Genomic DNA, 18,223 nt, shown 5'->3' with positions numbered 1-18,223 from the left:
CCTTTTCTCATTATGAAAGGCACCCTCTCTATTGCTAGTAATGCTTTTTACTATAATTTCTGTTTTTGGAGATTACCTATAACTCCTTTGTTTTGATTAATATTTACATACTATGTCTTTTCCCATTCTTTTTCTTCATCCTTTTTCTGTCCTTATTTTTTGGATATGCATATAGCATATAGTTAGCTTTTGTTTTTATCCAGTAAGACAATTTTTATTTTTCACAGGCACGTTTAGTTCGTTTGTATTTAATGTAATTATCAATATATTTGAGTTTAGATATGTCTTAGTCTTCTGTAACAAAGCACCATAGACTATGTGGCTTAAATAACTGATATTTACTTCTCACAGTTCTGGAGGTTGGGAAGTCTAAGATCAAGGTGCCAGCCGATTTGGCTCCTAGTGAATGCCCTCCTTCTGGTTTGAAGATGGCTGCCTTCTCTGTGTCCTCGCATGGCAGAGAGAGCTAGCTCTGGTCTCTCTTCCTCTTCTTGTAAGGACACTAGTCCATCCTGGGGGGCCCACCCTCACTTCCTCATCTAAACCTAATTACCTCCCAAAGACCCTATCTCCAAAGGCCATCATATTAAGAGCTAGAAGTTCAGCATACGGGTTTTGGGAGGACACAAACATTCAGTCCCTAACTGTATACATCACCTTCTATTGTGCTTTCTCATTGCCCTGACTGTTCACTGTTTATATTTCTTTTCTTTCTTACCTGATTTTGGATTGGCTAGTTTTTCCCATACCATTTTTCTTACTTTTTTGAAATAATAAATGCTGATGGTACTCTTAAAATTGCAGCAAGCATACGTATTAAAGTAAAAATTGTTAATATTTTGCCCCTTTTCTACACAATATAAGAAACCTACAATGCTTGAACTCTTGGATTACATTCTATTACTGTCATAATTTTGTAGTCTGGTTTTATTTAACCCCCAAGACTTTATTATTATTGCTTTATATAGCCAGTAATCGTTGTCATTCTCCCTCCATAGTTCTTCACTCTGCATTTCTTCTTTCATCAAAGACTTTCCATCTGGCTCATTTTTCCTTCTCTCAGAAATATAGACTTAATATATTTACGTGAGATCCTGCCATTGGGTTTTTTTTCTTGAAAGTGTCTTTACTTCACCCTTTTTCTTGAACACATTATCACTAGATATAAAATGCTATGTTGGCAGTTATTTTCTTTCATTGCCTCTCTTTGTCATCTCTCTTCTCTCTTTCTGGAAATCTGATTTGACATATATTAAAACTTCTCACTCTATACTCAGTGTATCAACTCTTCTTTAATATTTTCCATTCTTAGTTTCTCTATGCTGCATTCTGAATAATTTATTTTGACTTACTTTCTAGTTTGTTAATTGCTTCTTCAGCTGTGTCTTATCTGATGTCAAACTTATCCACTGAGTTTTACATTTCATTTATTGTGTTGTTCACTTTCAGATTCAATTTGAATCATTTTAAAATCCCCTAGGTATTTTTTAGTAGTTCTTCACGTTTATTTTCAAGTTTGTCTTTCATTTTTGAAAAACAATAAGTATAGTTGTTTTATAAACTGGGACTAAAATTTAAGTATCTGAAGTCTTTGTGGGTCTATTTCTGTTGTCTGTTGATTATCTAGTTATTTCATGATGTTTAGTTTCCTTATGTAATTTGTTACTTTTTTTATTGCGAGGTGCATATTTTATTAGAAAATTATTTGTGAGAACTTTTAGAATAAGGATGCATTTCAACAGAGGTCTGTTGTTGTCCGTCTGTCTGTCAGCTTGCTAGGAACACTTACAGATTGAGTACACTTTAGATTACTTCACATACATTTCAAGTTCAAATGAGAGTGTTCCTCTCGTCTTTCTGCTCAGTGTCAAAGTAACTTTTGTAAGGGTGAGGTGGGTCTCATTCTGAGGGTATAACCCTTTGGGATTCCAACTTAGTGGATGTATGGTTTCTCATTTGACTCCTCACCTTCAACAGCCTGTACTCTGAGTCTTCTGTCCCCCTTGGTCCTTGAATTTGCTAAGTTGGTAAATATCTTTGAGGTTACCATGGCTTTAGCAGTATCCTTTTCTCTTTGGGTTCCCATTGTCACTTAGATTTTGGTCTGATATTTCCTCACTGTTTTGTCAGCTTTCCAGTATTTTTAAGAAGATGTTCTTTAAGCTTTATATCTAGAATTTTTAGTTGTTTTTATAGAAAGAGAGAGAGAAAAGAGTTAAACCTCTCATACTTTTGGAATTGGAGCTAATGGGTAGACTTTTAATTACTTCACAGTTTTGTATGACTACCATCATGTCAGGTTATTAGGCAAATCCTTGTCTTGAGTGCTAGATTTTCCTTCCCTAGTCTTTCACTCCCTCCTCCAAAGCTATGCAGAATATAAGACAAACGAGTCCAAAGTTTTCTTTTGACAATGAGTTTACAATATATCCAGTCTGTTCGTGAAAAATCCATTTTGTGAGGAAAAAAAAAGATTCATGAACATTTCTGCCTCACATATGCTCCATAGATTTACAAGTTTAAAACCCAGATGATTTTATTTTTGCCTTGATCCAAGGAGACAGGACTCCAGGAGGCAGTGAAATAAGCCTGCAGGCATCCATTCCAAGTGATTATCTTGCTCTGTAACATACACCGACTCCTCTGCCAACCTCAACCCTGAGAAAGAAGAAAGAATCTCAGTTTCTCTTTCTTTTGCTCTCTCTGAATGGCGATGACAGTGTAGGGGCTCCATGCTGCAGGTTGTGTGTATCCCTCTGTGTGCTGTCCTCCTGTTTGTCATTCTAAGTGACTAGTTTGACCCATTGGTGAAAGACCATAGTTTACCACAATTTTCCCTTGATTATCCTATAAGTAGAGGTGTCCATGTGATACAGATGCTAATAGCGTACTCCACCTGTAGTTTTTATTTGTTGGATCATGATGCCTTGTGGGTAGAAATTATGCACTAAAATATATTTTCTTTCCTACACTTCAGGCCCAGGAATAAGGATGTTTTTCCAGTGATTATCATCTTCCATCTTCTTGAGTTGTGGCAAAAGTCAGAGTTGATAAGCAGTTTAATTTTGTTCTCATCAATGACCTATGGATGATATGAGGAAGCAGGAGAGACGTTATCACCAGCTACCTAACTGCTTTATGCACTTGTGATAAATTGACAAATTCTTGCTATTTTTCTTTAGTAGTGTTTATTCTTAAGTTCAACAGAAAGTCTTTTACTCAACCATAACTTGAAAGACAATTTCTCCTTCTTTACAAAAGTTAATTTTTGTTTTTATATAACGATGGAAACTATCATTTTCCCCAACCTTTAGTCATTTACTGTGCTATTACCTGAACTCTGCAGATGGAAAGGCAAGATGAAGTCACTTATTTTTATTTTTAGGGTGAGTAAATATGCTTTTCATTTCCTATCTCTGGTTGTGAAATTGTTCTTTTAGTTTTTAGGAGGTAGAAGAAAAGGGCTGGGCATGATAATGAAATGCATAACCTGTGAAACTGGGAGAAAATAAGGATTTGCTTCAATGTTATTAGAGTATGTCATGGGTCTTTTTTTTGAGTGCCTCATGTTGAGCAGTAAAATACAAGTATGGCTAGAAAACTCAAGCTGATAACCTTCAAACTCAATTCATGTTCTCGTTTGCTTCTAGACTCTCTTTTTAAATCAATATTGATTCAGAATTTTATTTATTCTGAGAAAATGTGTGATTATCCAATAATTCAGGGCTGTTCTATAGCACAAATTCACTGCTTTGTCACAGTAGTGAAGAAAAATCAGTTTTTCAGAAATATATTTCCAGTGCCCCCTAAAGTGCATCCTTCAGCACTGCCTGTAAAATCAGTCTATCAAGAACCAGCCTGAGTGCTTTATGTGTGTTTTCTTTCGCCTGCTTAGTGGAAGTGGTGGTTGCTTGTTTTAGGTATTACCTCTAAAGTTGGCATTCTAACTAATGTTAATGATTTGTGCTCATATAGGATGCGTTATTTCAAATGATGATGCAAACTATTTAGAAACCAATGCTGTGGTTAGAAAAACCTTTCTGAAAGAAGAGGATTTGACATTCTTGTTGTAACATAGGGTGATTTATCATTCTATACGTTTAGAAAGTTACTCAGACTGGGAGAAAAACAGCCATCATAAGGTATAATACCACAGTATTGTTTGGTGTGAATCAGTGTTGAGGGAGTCTCATTTGCATTTCCATTAATCTTACCATGTCCAACGTAGGGTCATGTTTCTGCCCAAGATGAGTTTCTGGAATGCACATCATTTTCTGCATGAGGCATTACCATCATTAGGTAATGAAGCATGGTACCATGCCCTTTCTTTCACCCCCACCAAATATGTTCCTCTGTGATGCTTCTGGAATTGCCTTATCCTCTCTCACTGCTACAACCTCAGTCAGGCACCTACCATTTTATGTCTGAAATACGACAGCAATCTTCTTGTTGGTTCCTCTGCTTTAACTTTCCTATTTCCTCTGCGTCATGCAGAAACATAAACAGTTGACAATTGTGGTACTTTGTCAGAAGACTTGAGGGGCTTTGTAAATCCTGATCCTCCCCCTGAGGACGTGCTTCCTTTCCCTACCTGCTCTCATGTCTCCTCCTCCAGGCATAACTCTTTGCCGTGGCTGAGCACATATTTTCGTTCAGCTTTCTTACATGACAAATTCTTCCTTCAAGCATCCTCAAAAGTCCTCTCCTCCAAAAAGTTATTCCATAAATGTCACACCCAACTTATTGAAGGCTTTCTAGAATCATGGTGTCGCTTATAAACAATGTGACAAATTCAACTAAAGTTGGGTTGCATTGATTCTACACTGATCTGCTTTGCTTATGAGGGTAATTTACGTATACTTTACTGTTTCCCATGGTCACACAGAAGGCAGGAATTTTTTTCCTCCTTTTGTTATTTTTCTTTCTCTTTCTGTATTTTTTTTTTTTTGCTGCTATCTATCATTTCATAGATGACAAAATGGAAGTTCAAAGAGGAAAAACCAATTCTCTCAAGATCACACAGTTTGTAGGTGGCAGAGATGACATTTGATACCAGGGACTTTGATATCCAATTTTTATTCACCTGTATGGGCTACTGTCTCCCTTACTTCCTTTGTTCACATCTATTGATCTTGACATTACAAATAGATACTGAATTAGTGGTGGTGATAGGGTGAGTAATTTTTCACATTGGTGCAATTTTGTAGTCTATTAACGTGCCTTTAATCCAAGTTGAAATCTATCTAAAATGCTTGGCTGGTAATTGTCAAAACTGATCTCCTATTTATATTTTCATAACTTAAATTAAAGATACAAGAGTTCAAAATGACATTGATGTTCTTTTAAAATTTACTCTACAAACATTATTGAGTGCCTGTTATATACATTCTAGGCACCAAAGTAAGTAATAACAATAGAACAATAACCAAGAACTAGAGTCTGTCCTAAAGGAGCTATTAATCTGGTAGGAGAAATAATTATGTGTATTAGCTTCCTTTGGCTGCTGTAATGAATTACCAGAAATATAGTGGCTTAAAATCCCAGGATCTTATTATCTTACAATTCTGGACATCAGAAGTCCAAAATAGGTCTCAATGGGCTAAAATCAAGGCATCAGCAGGGCTGCATTCTTTTCTAGAGACTCTAGAGGAGAATAATTTCCTTACTTTTTCCAGCATCTAGAGGCTGCAGCATTTCTTGGCTCATGACCCTCTTCCATATTCAAAGTCAGCAACAGCCAGTCAAGTTTTTCTCACATCACATCACTCTGACCTTTTTTCCATCATCACATCTCCTTCTTTGACTCTTCCGTTTCCCTCCTCCCCATTTAAGGACTCTTGTGATTACATTGACCTCATCCACATAATCCAGGATAATCTCCAAATTTCAAGGTTCTCAACTGAATTTCATCTGCAAAGTCCCTTTTGCCAACTAAGGTAACATATTCACACGTTTGGGGGATTGGGGCATCTGTAGGCATCTGTATACCACAGCCTGTAAACAAATGCCTCGTGGTACAGAGTACCAAGTGCAACAATGCAAATAATGAAAGTATGTATGTCTCAGAGATGAATGGAATTAGCTACTTTGGGATGGTGTTATGTGAAAGTTCTCAACGTTGGTCTCCAGTCAAAGGGGGCTCTACCCACTGGCACAGTGGCCAGTAGAATGTTTTAGTCCTTGTTCTTTCCTTAAGGATGAGTGGGGATGGGAACATCATCTTGCAAGAAATGGGAAAGAACATGGGTCCTTATCCTTTCCTCAGACTTGGAGGAAAGGGAACCTTTTCCCTGAATGAAATGGCAGATCCTCATTTATAGACACAACACCATAAACAATTTGAAAAATAAAGTAAAACAAGTACTTAATTATTCACAATTCTCCACTGGCTGTTGTTGAATATTAAAGCAAGGCTTAATTTTGCACGTTACTATTTTTCCATGCTTGTGGGAAAGTTACCTGACTTGTTTGCTCATAATAGTAAGTCCTAGAGTACTTGTTCGCCCCACCTTAGTTCTTTTGCTCTCTGAATCACATTAGATTCTCTGACGGAGAATAGACCTGAAGGAATAAAATGAAATGTCTCAGATTTTTCCTGTTTGTAACTGATCCATGGTAGTTATATTATTATTTTTTTTGAGAAATAGATTGCTTTTAAAGAGAAGAGTCTTTCTGAGCATGACTGGCTGCTTTATTTTGCCATTTGCATTCAAAAGAGTCATGTGAAATCTGCACCCATGAATTAAATTAATTACCTGGACTGTTTTCTTAATCTTCATGAATTATTTCTAGTAAGAACAATTGCATTGTATGAATGCAATGCAAACTGTTAACTATAATAACAAAATGTGTGACTGTCTATCCTGAAAATGTTTTAGTGATGATACTGTCATAGTAATTTTGGTGATCAGAGAGCCACATGAACTTAAGAAGCTTTTAAAATGATTACCCAATTATATTATTTTTTCCTTTTCTTTAAGCAAGAATATGAATTATATTCAAGTAGCTGAGCCATCTGATCGTGAAGCATTGCGGCTCTTTTCACTTAGCTGGCCCCTCCGTCTATTTATTCCAGAGATGCAATTAGAGCGCGTGAGGGCCTCGGAAAAAGCAATGCCCAGTATTGATTTCAGGAAATAAAAAATTTGCATGACAATACAAATTCTGCCAGCACAGGGGCAGGCTGAAGTCATCACATTCCAGCTGTCATTACTATATGGAATCAGCTAAATCTTATCATTTGACTGTGGCTTTAGTGTATTTTCAGCTGAAATGTAAGGCAGCCAGGATTTACAATCAGAAAATGTCAGCTTTTCAGACAGATTTGACAATAGCATTTCATTTACACTGCGATCCACATTTTTACTTGGTAAGATGCAAATCACACCAGAATTGGAAGCCAGCCTAGATAATTTTAAACCAGTTTCGCCTATCTTTAACATAAAAAGCGAATAAACAGGATCAATATAAATTGTTAACCCCCTTCCAAACTGCCTCTTCCCCCCACTCATCTGTAGAATTTCTCTATATCACCAATGAGCAATTTTCTGCCAAGTGGCTCAGCTCAGCCTTTGGGGTCAGACTGTCTGCCTTCTAATCCCACCTCTATTTCTTGTTAGCTGAGTGGGCTAGGACAAATTAGCTCACCCTTCTGTGTCTCAGCTTCCTCATATGTAAAATGGAATGATAGCAATGATATAAATCACAGAGTTATTGGGAGCATTAAATGACATAATAAATGTACCAAGGCTATTGTGTTGCACAGCTCAAGGGGGTACAATTCACATTTTGTTCTATATGGAATTGAACAAAATGGCAGATCTGTGTGCAAAGCATTTGCAGTAGTCCCTGGTATGAATAAACATTCACTTAATAATCATTTTTTCTGTGGAATTTATAATCTTCCCTCTTTCTTGAAATTCTTTGGCTTTCTTGAATGTCACTTTTCTATTTCTCTTCCTGTAACTATTTCATTTTACCTCTTACCTTTAATTGTGCTGTTTCCCAAAGTTCATACACATCATGTTGATCTGCTTTTCTCTTACTTTATCAGGTTTGGTCTGTTAGGTACAGCTAGAATTAAGGACTGTATATGAACTGAGATAGACGTTAAGAATGAAATTCAGAAGGAAATCAGGTAGCCTGGTGGTCTACATATCTGTGCATCAGAATTATCTGATGGGACAATTAAAAATACAGATTTTTCAGGCCTACTCCAGACCTACAGAATTGTAGTATTTGGTGTGGAGGGGCAGGAAACTTGAACCGTCAAAAGTTTTTGAGATATTTCAGCTGTTCAGCCAGATTTGGGAACTGAAATCTGGAGCAAGGGAGAATACCAACACTAATGTTCCACATGAGAATGGAAGATCCAAGTCAAAGAACACAGGAGCCAGAGGGTGGGTAGGAAGTGGAGCCCAAGTTCAGCATCAGTCAGGAGCTAGAGAAACCTATCCATTCTGGAGCCCCTCTGGGCCCCATGGTACCTGCTGCTTGTCTCTATCACGGATAGAGACACACAATGTTAAAATTACAGTCTTGAACTTCTACTTCTTATTCAACTGTGAGATTATTCAGCTGTGAGATTCTTGAAGGGAGACTTAGTCTCAAGAATTCATCCTTGAATTCCATCACCTGTTTATGGCAAGAACATAATAATGTTATTAAAATGAATTGTTGAAACCTAAGTCAGGACAAGAGAATGAGTATGTTAATGCTACTCTTTGGTTGCCCATAACTGACGTGAACTAGCAAAATGCAAGAAAGGGAAATTTAGTATAAAGATACAAGGTATCTCATGAAACTCAGGTAGGGACCGGAACAGGAAGTTAAAGTCCATCAGGACTTCTATCTCTGCTTCTCTTTGTACATTTGCTTCAGTAATTGCCTTCTGAAAGTCAGCTTTCTCTGCTACTCTGGTCTTTAAGCTTTATATTTTGCAGTTTTAATCTCCCACTGACTAACTCCCTGTCCATTCTAAGTCTAAATTCCTGAGACAGAGTGGCCAGGAATGACTAGCCCAGCTTGAATCTTGAATCTAGTGTCCAAACCAGATTCAGTCACTGATGGCCAGGGAAGAGGCAACTGGGAGAAACTGGCTGCTAGTATCTCACTCCTGTGGATTAGAGAGAAGGCCAGTTCCTAGAGAAAGGGGGATTAGACAGCCCAAAAATTGTTTGTGGCCACGAGGCAGGGTCAGACAAGCAGTCAGACAAACAGCAGCTGACAGTGTATCTGAGAACTTGACACTGAGGTGTATAAGGACTGTCTCAAACAGGAAACACTTTACACACTTCCCTCTGGAGTCGGAAGCAACATTGGCATTGCAGGTATGACCAGCGGGATCTGTTCTGCTGCCATAAGACCAGGCAAAGTGCGGATCCCAGGTGGATCAGTAATCACCTGTACAACTATGGGTGTTCCTTCGTCTCTCCATGCTTTGTTTCTCATGTATGTCAGGTGAGGCTAATAATAATTTCCGACTTACTAAGGTTATTGCATCAAAGTAAACAAAATAATGCATGTAAAGCACTTAGTTCAGTGCTTAACATTTAATGCTGAAAGCATGTTAAATATTATTTTTGTTATTGCAGATCCTGATGTTCTTCTTTATGGAGTTCAGCACTTTTAATGATATAAACTTTATGTTTTCCAAATATTTATCTCAAGACTTGACCCAAGGTTCCAGTTTCTTAACTCCAGTTGAATGCTGGATTTTCAATTAGACATCATTTCAACCTCAAAAAGGGCAAAATCGATCTCATGCTCTTTTTCCTGTAGCGTTGCTACAATTTCTTCCACCTACTAATGTTCCCAACTGTTTTAATGACGTCAACCTTCCTTTAAACCTAGGTAAAAGACCAAAAGTGATTGAGGATCACAATTTCTAGGTCTATAGTCACATGATTAGTCTAGTCTATATCTATATGATTTGGAGCCATCTTTGACTTTTCTCTTTTAGGCTCCGTCTTATCATTCATCATTTTCTATTTATCTTTTTCATGTGATTATATGACTAATAACGAACATTCCCTGGGGGCTTCCTAAGTTCCAGACACTGTTCTGAGTACTTTTACAGGTATTAATTCATTTAATCCTCATAACAACTTTATGGCATAGATACTATTAATGTGTCCTTTTACAGATGTGGAAACCTAGACTCAGAGAAGCGACATGAACTATCTAGGCTCACTCTGCTGTGAAACAAGAGAGAGCAGGCAGTCTGACTCCAGAGTCATTGCTCCTAACCCTTAAGCCACATGTCCACTCTGTGATGAGTCTTGAACCTCTCTTTCTGTTGCTTTCACCACCACTTGGGCAGTGGCTCAATTGCTTCACCTCTATTATTGCAATAGATTCCTACTTTGTCTCTTTGACTTTGTACTTTGTAATACAACTTACAGACCGCTGATAGATTGCTCTTCCTTAAGCACTGCTTCTACCAGGTCTTTCCTTTGTTCAAAATCCTTCTATGGCTCCCCGTGGCCTTGGATGTATAATGTAGTTTCCATCTCTGGCTTTTTAGGCTTTCTGTGGTCTGATACTATACGCTCTACTCAGCTTTATTTCCTCCTTCTCCTATCCCATTATCCATTACTCCAATCAGGCTGGTCTTTTCACCATCCCCACAATGTGCTATTTATTCCTCCCTCTGTGGCTTCATTCATCTCTCAGGTTTTACTTTTACTTGTCCATCTCAAAATATTGTGGCTCCGGGAACCCTTCCTTACTAATCTCAACTGAATGTGAGCTTCTTCTTCCTTGAAACTCTCCTAACACTTTCTCTGTGCCCCTCTTATGCCATCATGCTCTACCTTGCATTACACTCTTAGGGTGTCATATTCTGCCTTGTATTACAGTGATTTCTGTACTTTTCTTATTTCTCTCCCTGCTCTCCAGTTCATTATCTTGTTGAAGACAGAGACTGTGCTACACTAACCTTGTATTCCCTGCAGTGCCTCTTTCAGTGCAGAACACATATCCGGTGATCAATAACTAGTTACTGAATAACAGGATTCTAGTTTCACCCACTTGGAATGTTTCTTCTTTCTCTTTTGTTTTGTTTCAGTCTTTTGCAAAAATCTCACTTCTTGAATGAAACCTTCTTGACTGCTCTAGTTCTTGGAGAAACCTACTTTCTCAGAACTCTATAACACTTAAGGCTGATACCACACAATTTAGTACTTTATTAATTGTTTTATATGGTATATTCATTGTTCCTGTGTTGCAGCACAGGGCCTGGTATATAAAGATTCTCAAGAAATATTTGTTGAATGAATCAATAAGTTGATCTTGCCCCACCAACTGTTAGGTCTTCAAGATAGGGACCAGGCCTTGTATATCTTCTCTGTTCCTTCAGAGCTCTCAGCACATAATAGGTGCTTTATGAATAGTGGCTGAATGACTGGCTCTTGGATTTCTGTTGCAAGTCTGTCCTTACCATCCTGTTCCGCCCTCAGCGCGTGATTACACTAAAGACCTCTGAGTCCTCAGACCTGATATCCCCATTGAGTACAGGCACAGGCAGGTTGCTGACACACAGGGCTCTTTCTGCCCATCCTTTTTGAAATTCTGTCCTAAATTCAGGACCAGGCCTTCTTACAAGAACAAATCCCTAGAGGAAGGGGTGGAAGTCCTTAGATTTGGGGAAAAGAGTCAGGGAGTTGGGGGTTGCAAAATACAGACTTTTGGCCAGAAATAATTTTACAGAACTTGTTAATATGTCTGCCCACACAGTACATGGTTGGGGAGGGGCATTCTATGTATACCTCATACTGTTTAAAGACAGGGGTCAGGTACTGCAATCATGATGCAACAATGAATGACTAGGGCATCTCCCCAGATGGCATGAAGTCTGCCAATAGATCTTAAAAAATCAATAAGAAATAACACTTATATAATATAATACTGTATATACTATATAGCCAACAGGGCAGAGGCCGAGAGTGACTAATATTCCAACTTCTCTAAGGAAAGCCTACTACTACTAAGAGGAAAGGGGGAACTGGGATAAGCAAGTATCTCTATTATACTGTGCACTTCATGAGTACTCAGCGATACCTGACGATGGCAGATGGCAGAACAGTTTTTCACGCTGGAAGGGCTTCAAGTTGTGCTACCCTGGATGCAATCTAGAGCGTTGTTATTCAGAACAGTGGGAGGATATGTGTACATGTGCATAGAATAAGGTCCTTAACAACTCTTCCCAGTTTTGCTTCTTGCTGGAGAGAAGGAAAAGGAATGGCAGCTAGAACCAAAACATAACTGATATTTCACTGGACCAAAGATTGAATCCAACACTGCACTGAGTAATGGACTAGCTAATATGTAGATTTTTCTGAATTAATATTTTATATGTATTTTTCTGCCATTTCATTGGCTTATATGCTTAAAAAGATGTTTGTTTTAAATGCAGGTTCTCCAAGGACATTTGATCCAGATTTCAAGGGCCCTGTTGCCGACAGGTAAGCAATTCTTTTCTTGCAAATATATTTTTAACAAAAATAGAAAGCTTATTTTTTGGTACCATATTCTGGTCAGAGGAGAATTGTGGCTACTCTGAAGGGGAAATGACTTATTTTTAGCCTAAATGTCACCTTATTTACACAGGGGAAGTACAGAGAATGAATCTTTCCATGAGTCATCAATATTCTCTTCTGTTCAGCAAATGAACTGCCTTAAGTTGGTAGACTGAAGAGTTTGTATTTCTCAAAAAGAGAAGCCAAAAAATGCTTTAGAAGATATAACCACTGTGTGGAGACACAAACACAGTCAGTAGCTGTTTGATGCGCCTGTTTCCTCTGTGATTCGCCACCGCAATGCAGAGCTGCTATACCAACTTGTTCCACATCAAGTATTTGTGCAACTCAGCTCCCCAAAGCAGAGAGCTTTCTCAGAGACAACCATTCACCAAAGCATCACATACACTTTAGGATCTTTTAAAATGCTCTGGAGAAATATGTACTTGTCTCAACTGTGCTTCTCCCTCAAGGTTGTATGGCATTTGAAAATTATCCAGTAATTCATAAGCCTCTTTTATTATTATTTTTTACCCTCTATTCCCAGGCTTCCTGCTAGTCAAAAAGGGAGTTTGTGAAGTAGAATGGCTAAAAATGAAGAGAAGATTATGCTGTTGGTAGCTGGTTTTTGCTTAGCTTTGACTTTGATCCCTGGCAGTTGTATGTCATAATAAATGGTGAAGTGGAATAACGATCAGCATGCTTGTTTGCACGTGCCAACCACCAGCATTCACTGCTATGACCCTATAATATCCCAGCTTTAAACGAATGTGTATTCAGTTTATTCTAATCCTCTAAAAAGCCAAATCATTTATTTTGGGTTACTCATTCAGAGATAGACTGATGCCTAAATAAGCCTGAAATTTCTCTCATTCTCTCCGTGGTGACACCATGAATACATTTTGTTGTCCAGTGTACAAATAGCCGCATTCAATATGGAGGTTCCTTCGTGGTACTTGTATTCATTTTATAATAACTAATTTATGAGAATTGAATCTAGCTAGTTGGCCTCAAGGGACCCCTAGATATAATTTAGATTCAACAGTAATAATGATAATGATGATAATAATAATAATAATAAATGAGCTGCCATGTTTGGATGGAAACAATACAGATTACAGGCGTGCCTGTTCTAGCCACAGAGAAGAAGGCAGAGTTAGGTCTGGCTGGCTTAGGTGCGGGGAAGAAGGTGAGATCTCTCTGTCTTTAGTTATGTAGAATTTAGTAATAGAACCAGGTAGTCCTGCTTAAGTCTGGGCTACAACTGTACCAATCACTGTGAGGAAAGTAGTTTATTTGTACCGAAGGCCTTTTGTGGAGCCCTAAACATGACAGGCCTTCACAGGTGAAATGGTCATTATGTGGGCATACCTCCCCCACTCTTCAATCCAAGAACAGAGGAAAGTATTGTAAAACCACAAGGGTTTAACTACAGGAAGACACAGTTGGCCCGTGAGTAACTTTCCAGGCTGTAGGGTTATACAATGCCCTTCCTGGGAGAATAATTGGAGTGTTTAAGGAGCAAGTAAGAAACCCCAAATTCTTCACATTACCTCTAACAGCAGGGCCAGCTTTAATAACACCTTTTGCTTACAAAGAGTCACTTTCCTTCTGAAGGATCCAAAATCTTATCAGACATTCAGGCAGATGCCCTGCTGGTCACCCACCCTGTTCTGTTCACCTCTCTCAGTGCACAAGGACATCGTTTTGTGCCTAGTGATCACCCAACTGTAGCTGTTTCCAGAAGAGGTGAAGGAATGATGATAATGCCACAGGAGAGATGAACTCAGGTTCTCATTTGCTCCTATCTAAGAACTGGGCATATGGGAGCTATTGCCCCATAATATTGAGCAAAGAAAGGTGACTTTGGTAGCTTAACGTGTTTCCCCAGCCCCTTTTGGAAAAGTAATTTTCCAGCACCCATGCTTGGTCCCCTATATTCAACAGAATTTTTAAAATGTTGGTTAGCATTAGATTGAGGTCGTGAGGTTTGTAAAAGTTTAATGGGTGTTCAGCACTATTCCTGACAGGACATTAGAGGGCGAAAATAAATATACATGGAAAACTAAGAAATAAAGCTCTTTTATAAGATGCTACATGAGAAGCTCCTCTTGTAATTTGGAACTAAGAAAAAACTTCATTTAATGGAGAATTAGTATACTTTTTTCTGTTAGATAAGGAGAACTGTATAATTCACTATGTTCCTCCTTTTATACTGACTTGTAGAAAGCCCACTTATAACTTTAATTTCAATGCCAGCAAGTACATTAGCCTTTGAGTCAAGAATTTCTTTGCAGGACTTTGAATTTCTATTTCCATCCAGGCGTTTTAAGTCACTTCATTTAAGATCCTTTCTGGAAAAAGGCAATATATGGGAATACAGGCAAATAGAAAGGAAAGCCTTGCGTGTTTCCTAATTGCCTTTTCCTCCCTTCCTCATACGCAAAATAGATGAAAGACATGTGACTCATACTAATCAAAGTGGTAGGTTCCACAATGCTAAAAATCACTATTCTTATAGAAGGTGGAAAATCTGTCTCAAATGTAATGAGACACATTTATTTTTACCTGAAGCGTTGGAGGGAGGTGGTAAGTTCACTGTCATGAAGGGGTTCAAGGAGAGAATGAAGAGGCATTTATTAGGGATGTTGTAGCGGGGGTTCATTCACATCAAGGAGTTGGACTCAATGTCCGCTGAGTCCTTTGCAGTCTGGAGATTCTATGACTCCGCGATTCCACTCTTAAAGCCAAGGCACAGAAGGAAGAGTTCAGCTTCTGGCCTGAGTGACACACACTTAAAACACGAGGCTGATACTCGCCTCTCGCTCTTGTGAATTCTAAAGTGCTGCTATCAAGTCGTCATCTCAAATTGTGATAACACAACACCGTCTCCTAAATTTATGCAGTTCTCATATTTGCTTCTCATTGAAATAATTGATATTCTTCTTGTCACTCTAGAGGGACTTAAATATCTAAAGGTGGGGCCCATTATCATGGAAAAATATGAGGAAAAGGTTATAGAAAAAAGCACACAAAGTTCAAGAAGAAAAATATAGATCCCATGTTACAAGAAGGCCTGAGAGAGGCTACAAACCGTTTTGACTTGTAAAATAGTTTGAAATAAAAAGACCATATCCATAGCACTCCCTTTGAAAACTTTTAAATAGTCTCAAAATGTGGAAGGAAATGAAGGGAAATAAAAATAGTTGCCCTGAGTGGCTAATTCTTCAGAATGCAAATGTGAATTGAAGATGCTGTCTAAACCTGGCATTTATTCACCTCATTCTGAATGGAGCAAATGACTAATGTGATCAGTTATTCATCAGTGTAACTCTTTTCCACAAGAAGATGTGGACTAGCACACATCTTAAGAATTCATAGCCTGACCCTTCTATTCCTCATTATGTGAGCTCATTCTTTTTTCTGCGTTTCTGCACTTTAAGAAGTCACCACCTACAAATTATTCCTAGTGATAAAAATAAACTTAAGCTATATTTTAAACTTTGCAAACACCTTTAGATCAAAGAATTTAAAGCAAAATATTCATCAACTGTGTACTTCCTATTTGCTAGGCACTGTGCTAGGGGCTAGAGAAACAAAGATGAACTACACAAAGTTCCTGCCCAAGGGAGCTTGCAGTCTAGTGGGAAAGGCAGATAATAAAGGGGTGAATGTGGTAAGTGCAATAATAGTTATTGACAGGGGGCTCTGGAAACAAAGGAAAATGTCCAGTGCTGCTAGGAGTAGGGAGAGGGGAGTCTGGAAAAACCTCAGAGCAGAGGTGGCCTTTGAGATAGTTCTTCAAGACTTCCAAGAAAAGTCAGCAACATGCATCAAAGTACCAGAGGCCTGAGAACAGCTGTCCTGGAGATGGTTTGATGTGAGCAGAACACCCAGTATGCGCATGTGTGAGGGGTGGGAGGCAGGAGGATCAGCCTGAGGTGGGGAGAAATGATGCTGGAGAGATAAGAAGGAGGGTTTATATGACGTGTCAGTGTGTTTGGTATTTTATTCTATTGAAGAATATGTTGCAAAATTTTAAGTAGGAAATTGACAGAATCAGATTTGCATTTTAGAAACTTTTGTTTAGCAAGCACTTAGAGAACGCTACTCTGTACAAGATCTTATGGCAAGCACCCAGACCAAACCTCCTAGACGTGATCCCAAGCTTCAAAATTTATCGTTGGCCTGTTGTGTGTGTTTGTGTTGGGGGAGGAGAGGAGAGGTGTGCTGCAGTCAAATCAAAGACTGTGTAGAGCGGCAGGTGGCAACGGAGACCCTAAGAAGAGAGTAAGTCATGTGGCAGAGATGGCACTCGGATGTGGTAATACTTGAAGGGCACCGAAGGATCTGTAAGAGTTTTGCTCCATGTTGGAAAGGACAAAAAGTAACCCAGAGAGGGCTGGATATGTGAGGGAAGAGACTTCATGACTCACATTAGAGTTGCAAGTACTTACAGTAGTAGGAGGAAAAGTCAGGTTGGGTGATATAATTACTGAGGTAGCAGGAGCCCAGATAGTGGAGAGCATCATATCCTAAGGTAAAGAGTTTGAACTTTATTTTAAAGGGCATGAGAAGAATGGCCAGCCTCTGATTACTTTTAATCAGGGGAGCTGCATTTGCTTCAGTTGTCTCTATTTGCTGTTTCTCCTTTCTCCCTCACATTCTCTCAGTAGAGATTTATTCCCCATCGCTCTCCTCAAACTGATATTGGGAAGATCACCAGTGACTTTCATCTTTCCAAGTGCAGTGGATGACGTCTTTTGTTTTAACTTCACAGCAGCGTCTGACAAAGGTGACAACTCTCTCCTTTTTGAAACCCTCTTTTCTCTTGGCTTCCTTAGCATCATACGTACCTGAAGCTTCTTCCACCTCATTGGCCTATCATTGTCAGTCTCCTTTTCTGGTTCCTCAACCTTTACTTGATTTCTAAATGTTGGGGTGCCATAGGACTTGGCCTTCTATTTTTCTCTTTCTCCAGTCTACTTTTACACTAGGCCAATGACTTCAAATATTATCTGTAAGTCACTGACTCCCAAACTTACATATCTACCAATGACCCTTCCATTGACCTTCGTATTTCTGTATTCAACTGCTGATTTAACTTCTCTCTTTGGATTCATAATACTTATTCAAACTTAGTTTGGCCAAACACAATCCTGCCTATACTTTTCTACTGGACCCTAGAATGATCTTCCTTCTTTCACTCCTCGTTTTCTTGAATCATGAGTCTAGGGTTTGAAATGTTGGGTTTGGGGTGCCTATGGCACTTCCAGGGGGAATATTTAGTAGAAAGTCGGAAAAATACCTCTGAAGTTCTTTGAAATATTGATATATTTCTTTTAGCTAAATAAAGTACCCAAATAAAAGAAAATCTGAAAAACATTGAAGTCTAATAGAAAAATCTGTAAGTTTTCTCTTCTGAGAAATCCCCGCTGACCATCCCTAGAGGGAACTGCAGCTGCGATCCTTGGTGCTCTCAGAGTATACTGTGTGCTTAGAATATGGTTTTGTAATTAGTTGTTTGCTTGGCTAACTCCTCAGTTAAGCCGTGAGCTCTGCTAAAGTAGAGCCGCACTTGGTAGACCTGTGAGTAACAGTTTTGATCATGTCATCTTTCCCATTCAAATTTCGCCTATCAGTTCTCAATGCCTAAAAATTAACTCCAAATGGCTTACTTTGGTATTCAAAGTCCTACACAAACC

At 38.7% G+C, this 18,223-nt stretch overlaps 1 protein-coding gene across 1 annotated transcript in view; it reads left to right on the top strand.

Moving 5' to 3' along the window:
- The first annotated feature begins 9,331 nt into the window (after positions 1–9,331).
- The window catches only part of SLC44A5 (solute carrier family 44 member 5), a 131,122-nt gene continuing 122,230 nt past the window's right edge, over positions 9,332–18,223 (top strand). The window contains exons 1-2 of the mRNA XM_046645831.1: positions 9,332–9,404; positions 12,416–12,464. Of these exons, the coding sequence (XP_046501787.1) occupies positions 9,332–9,404; positions 12,416–12,464 (122 nt within the window). The remainder of the gene's footprint in view (positions 9,405–12,415; positions 12,465–18,223) is intronic.

The sequence above is a fragment of the Equus quagga genome, chromosome 18 (genome assembly GCF_021613505.1).
Source record: "Equus quagga isolate Etosha38 chromosome 18, UCLA_HA_Equagga_1.0, whole genome shotgun sequence".
NCBI lineage: Eukaryota > Metazoa > Chordata > Mammalia > Perissodactyla > Equidae > Equus > Equus quagga.
Note: the sequence above shows the minus strand (reverse complement) of the source record. Positions and strands in the feature narration are given on the sequence as shown.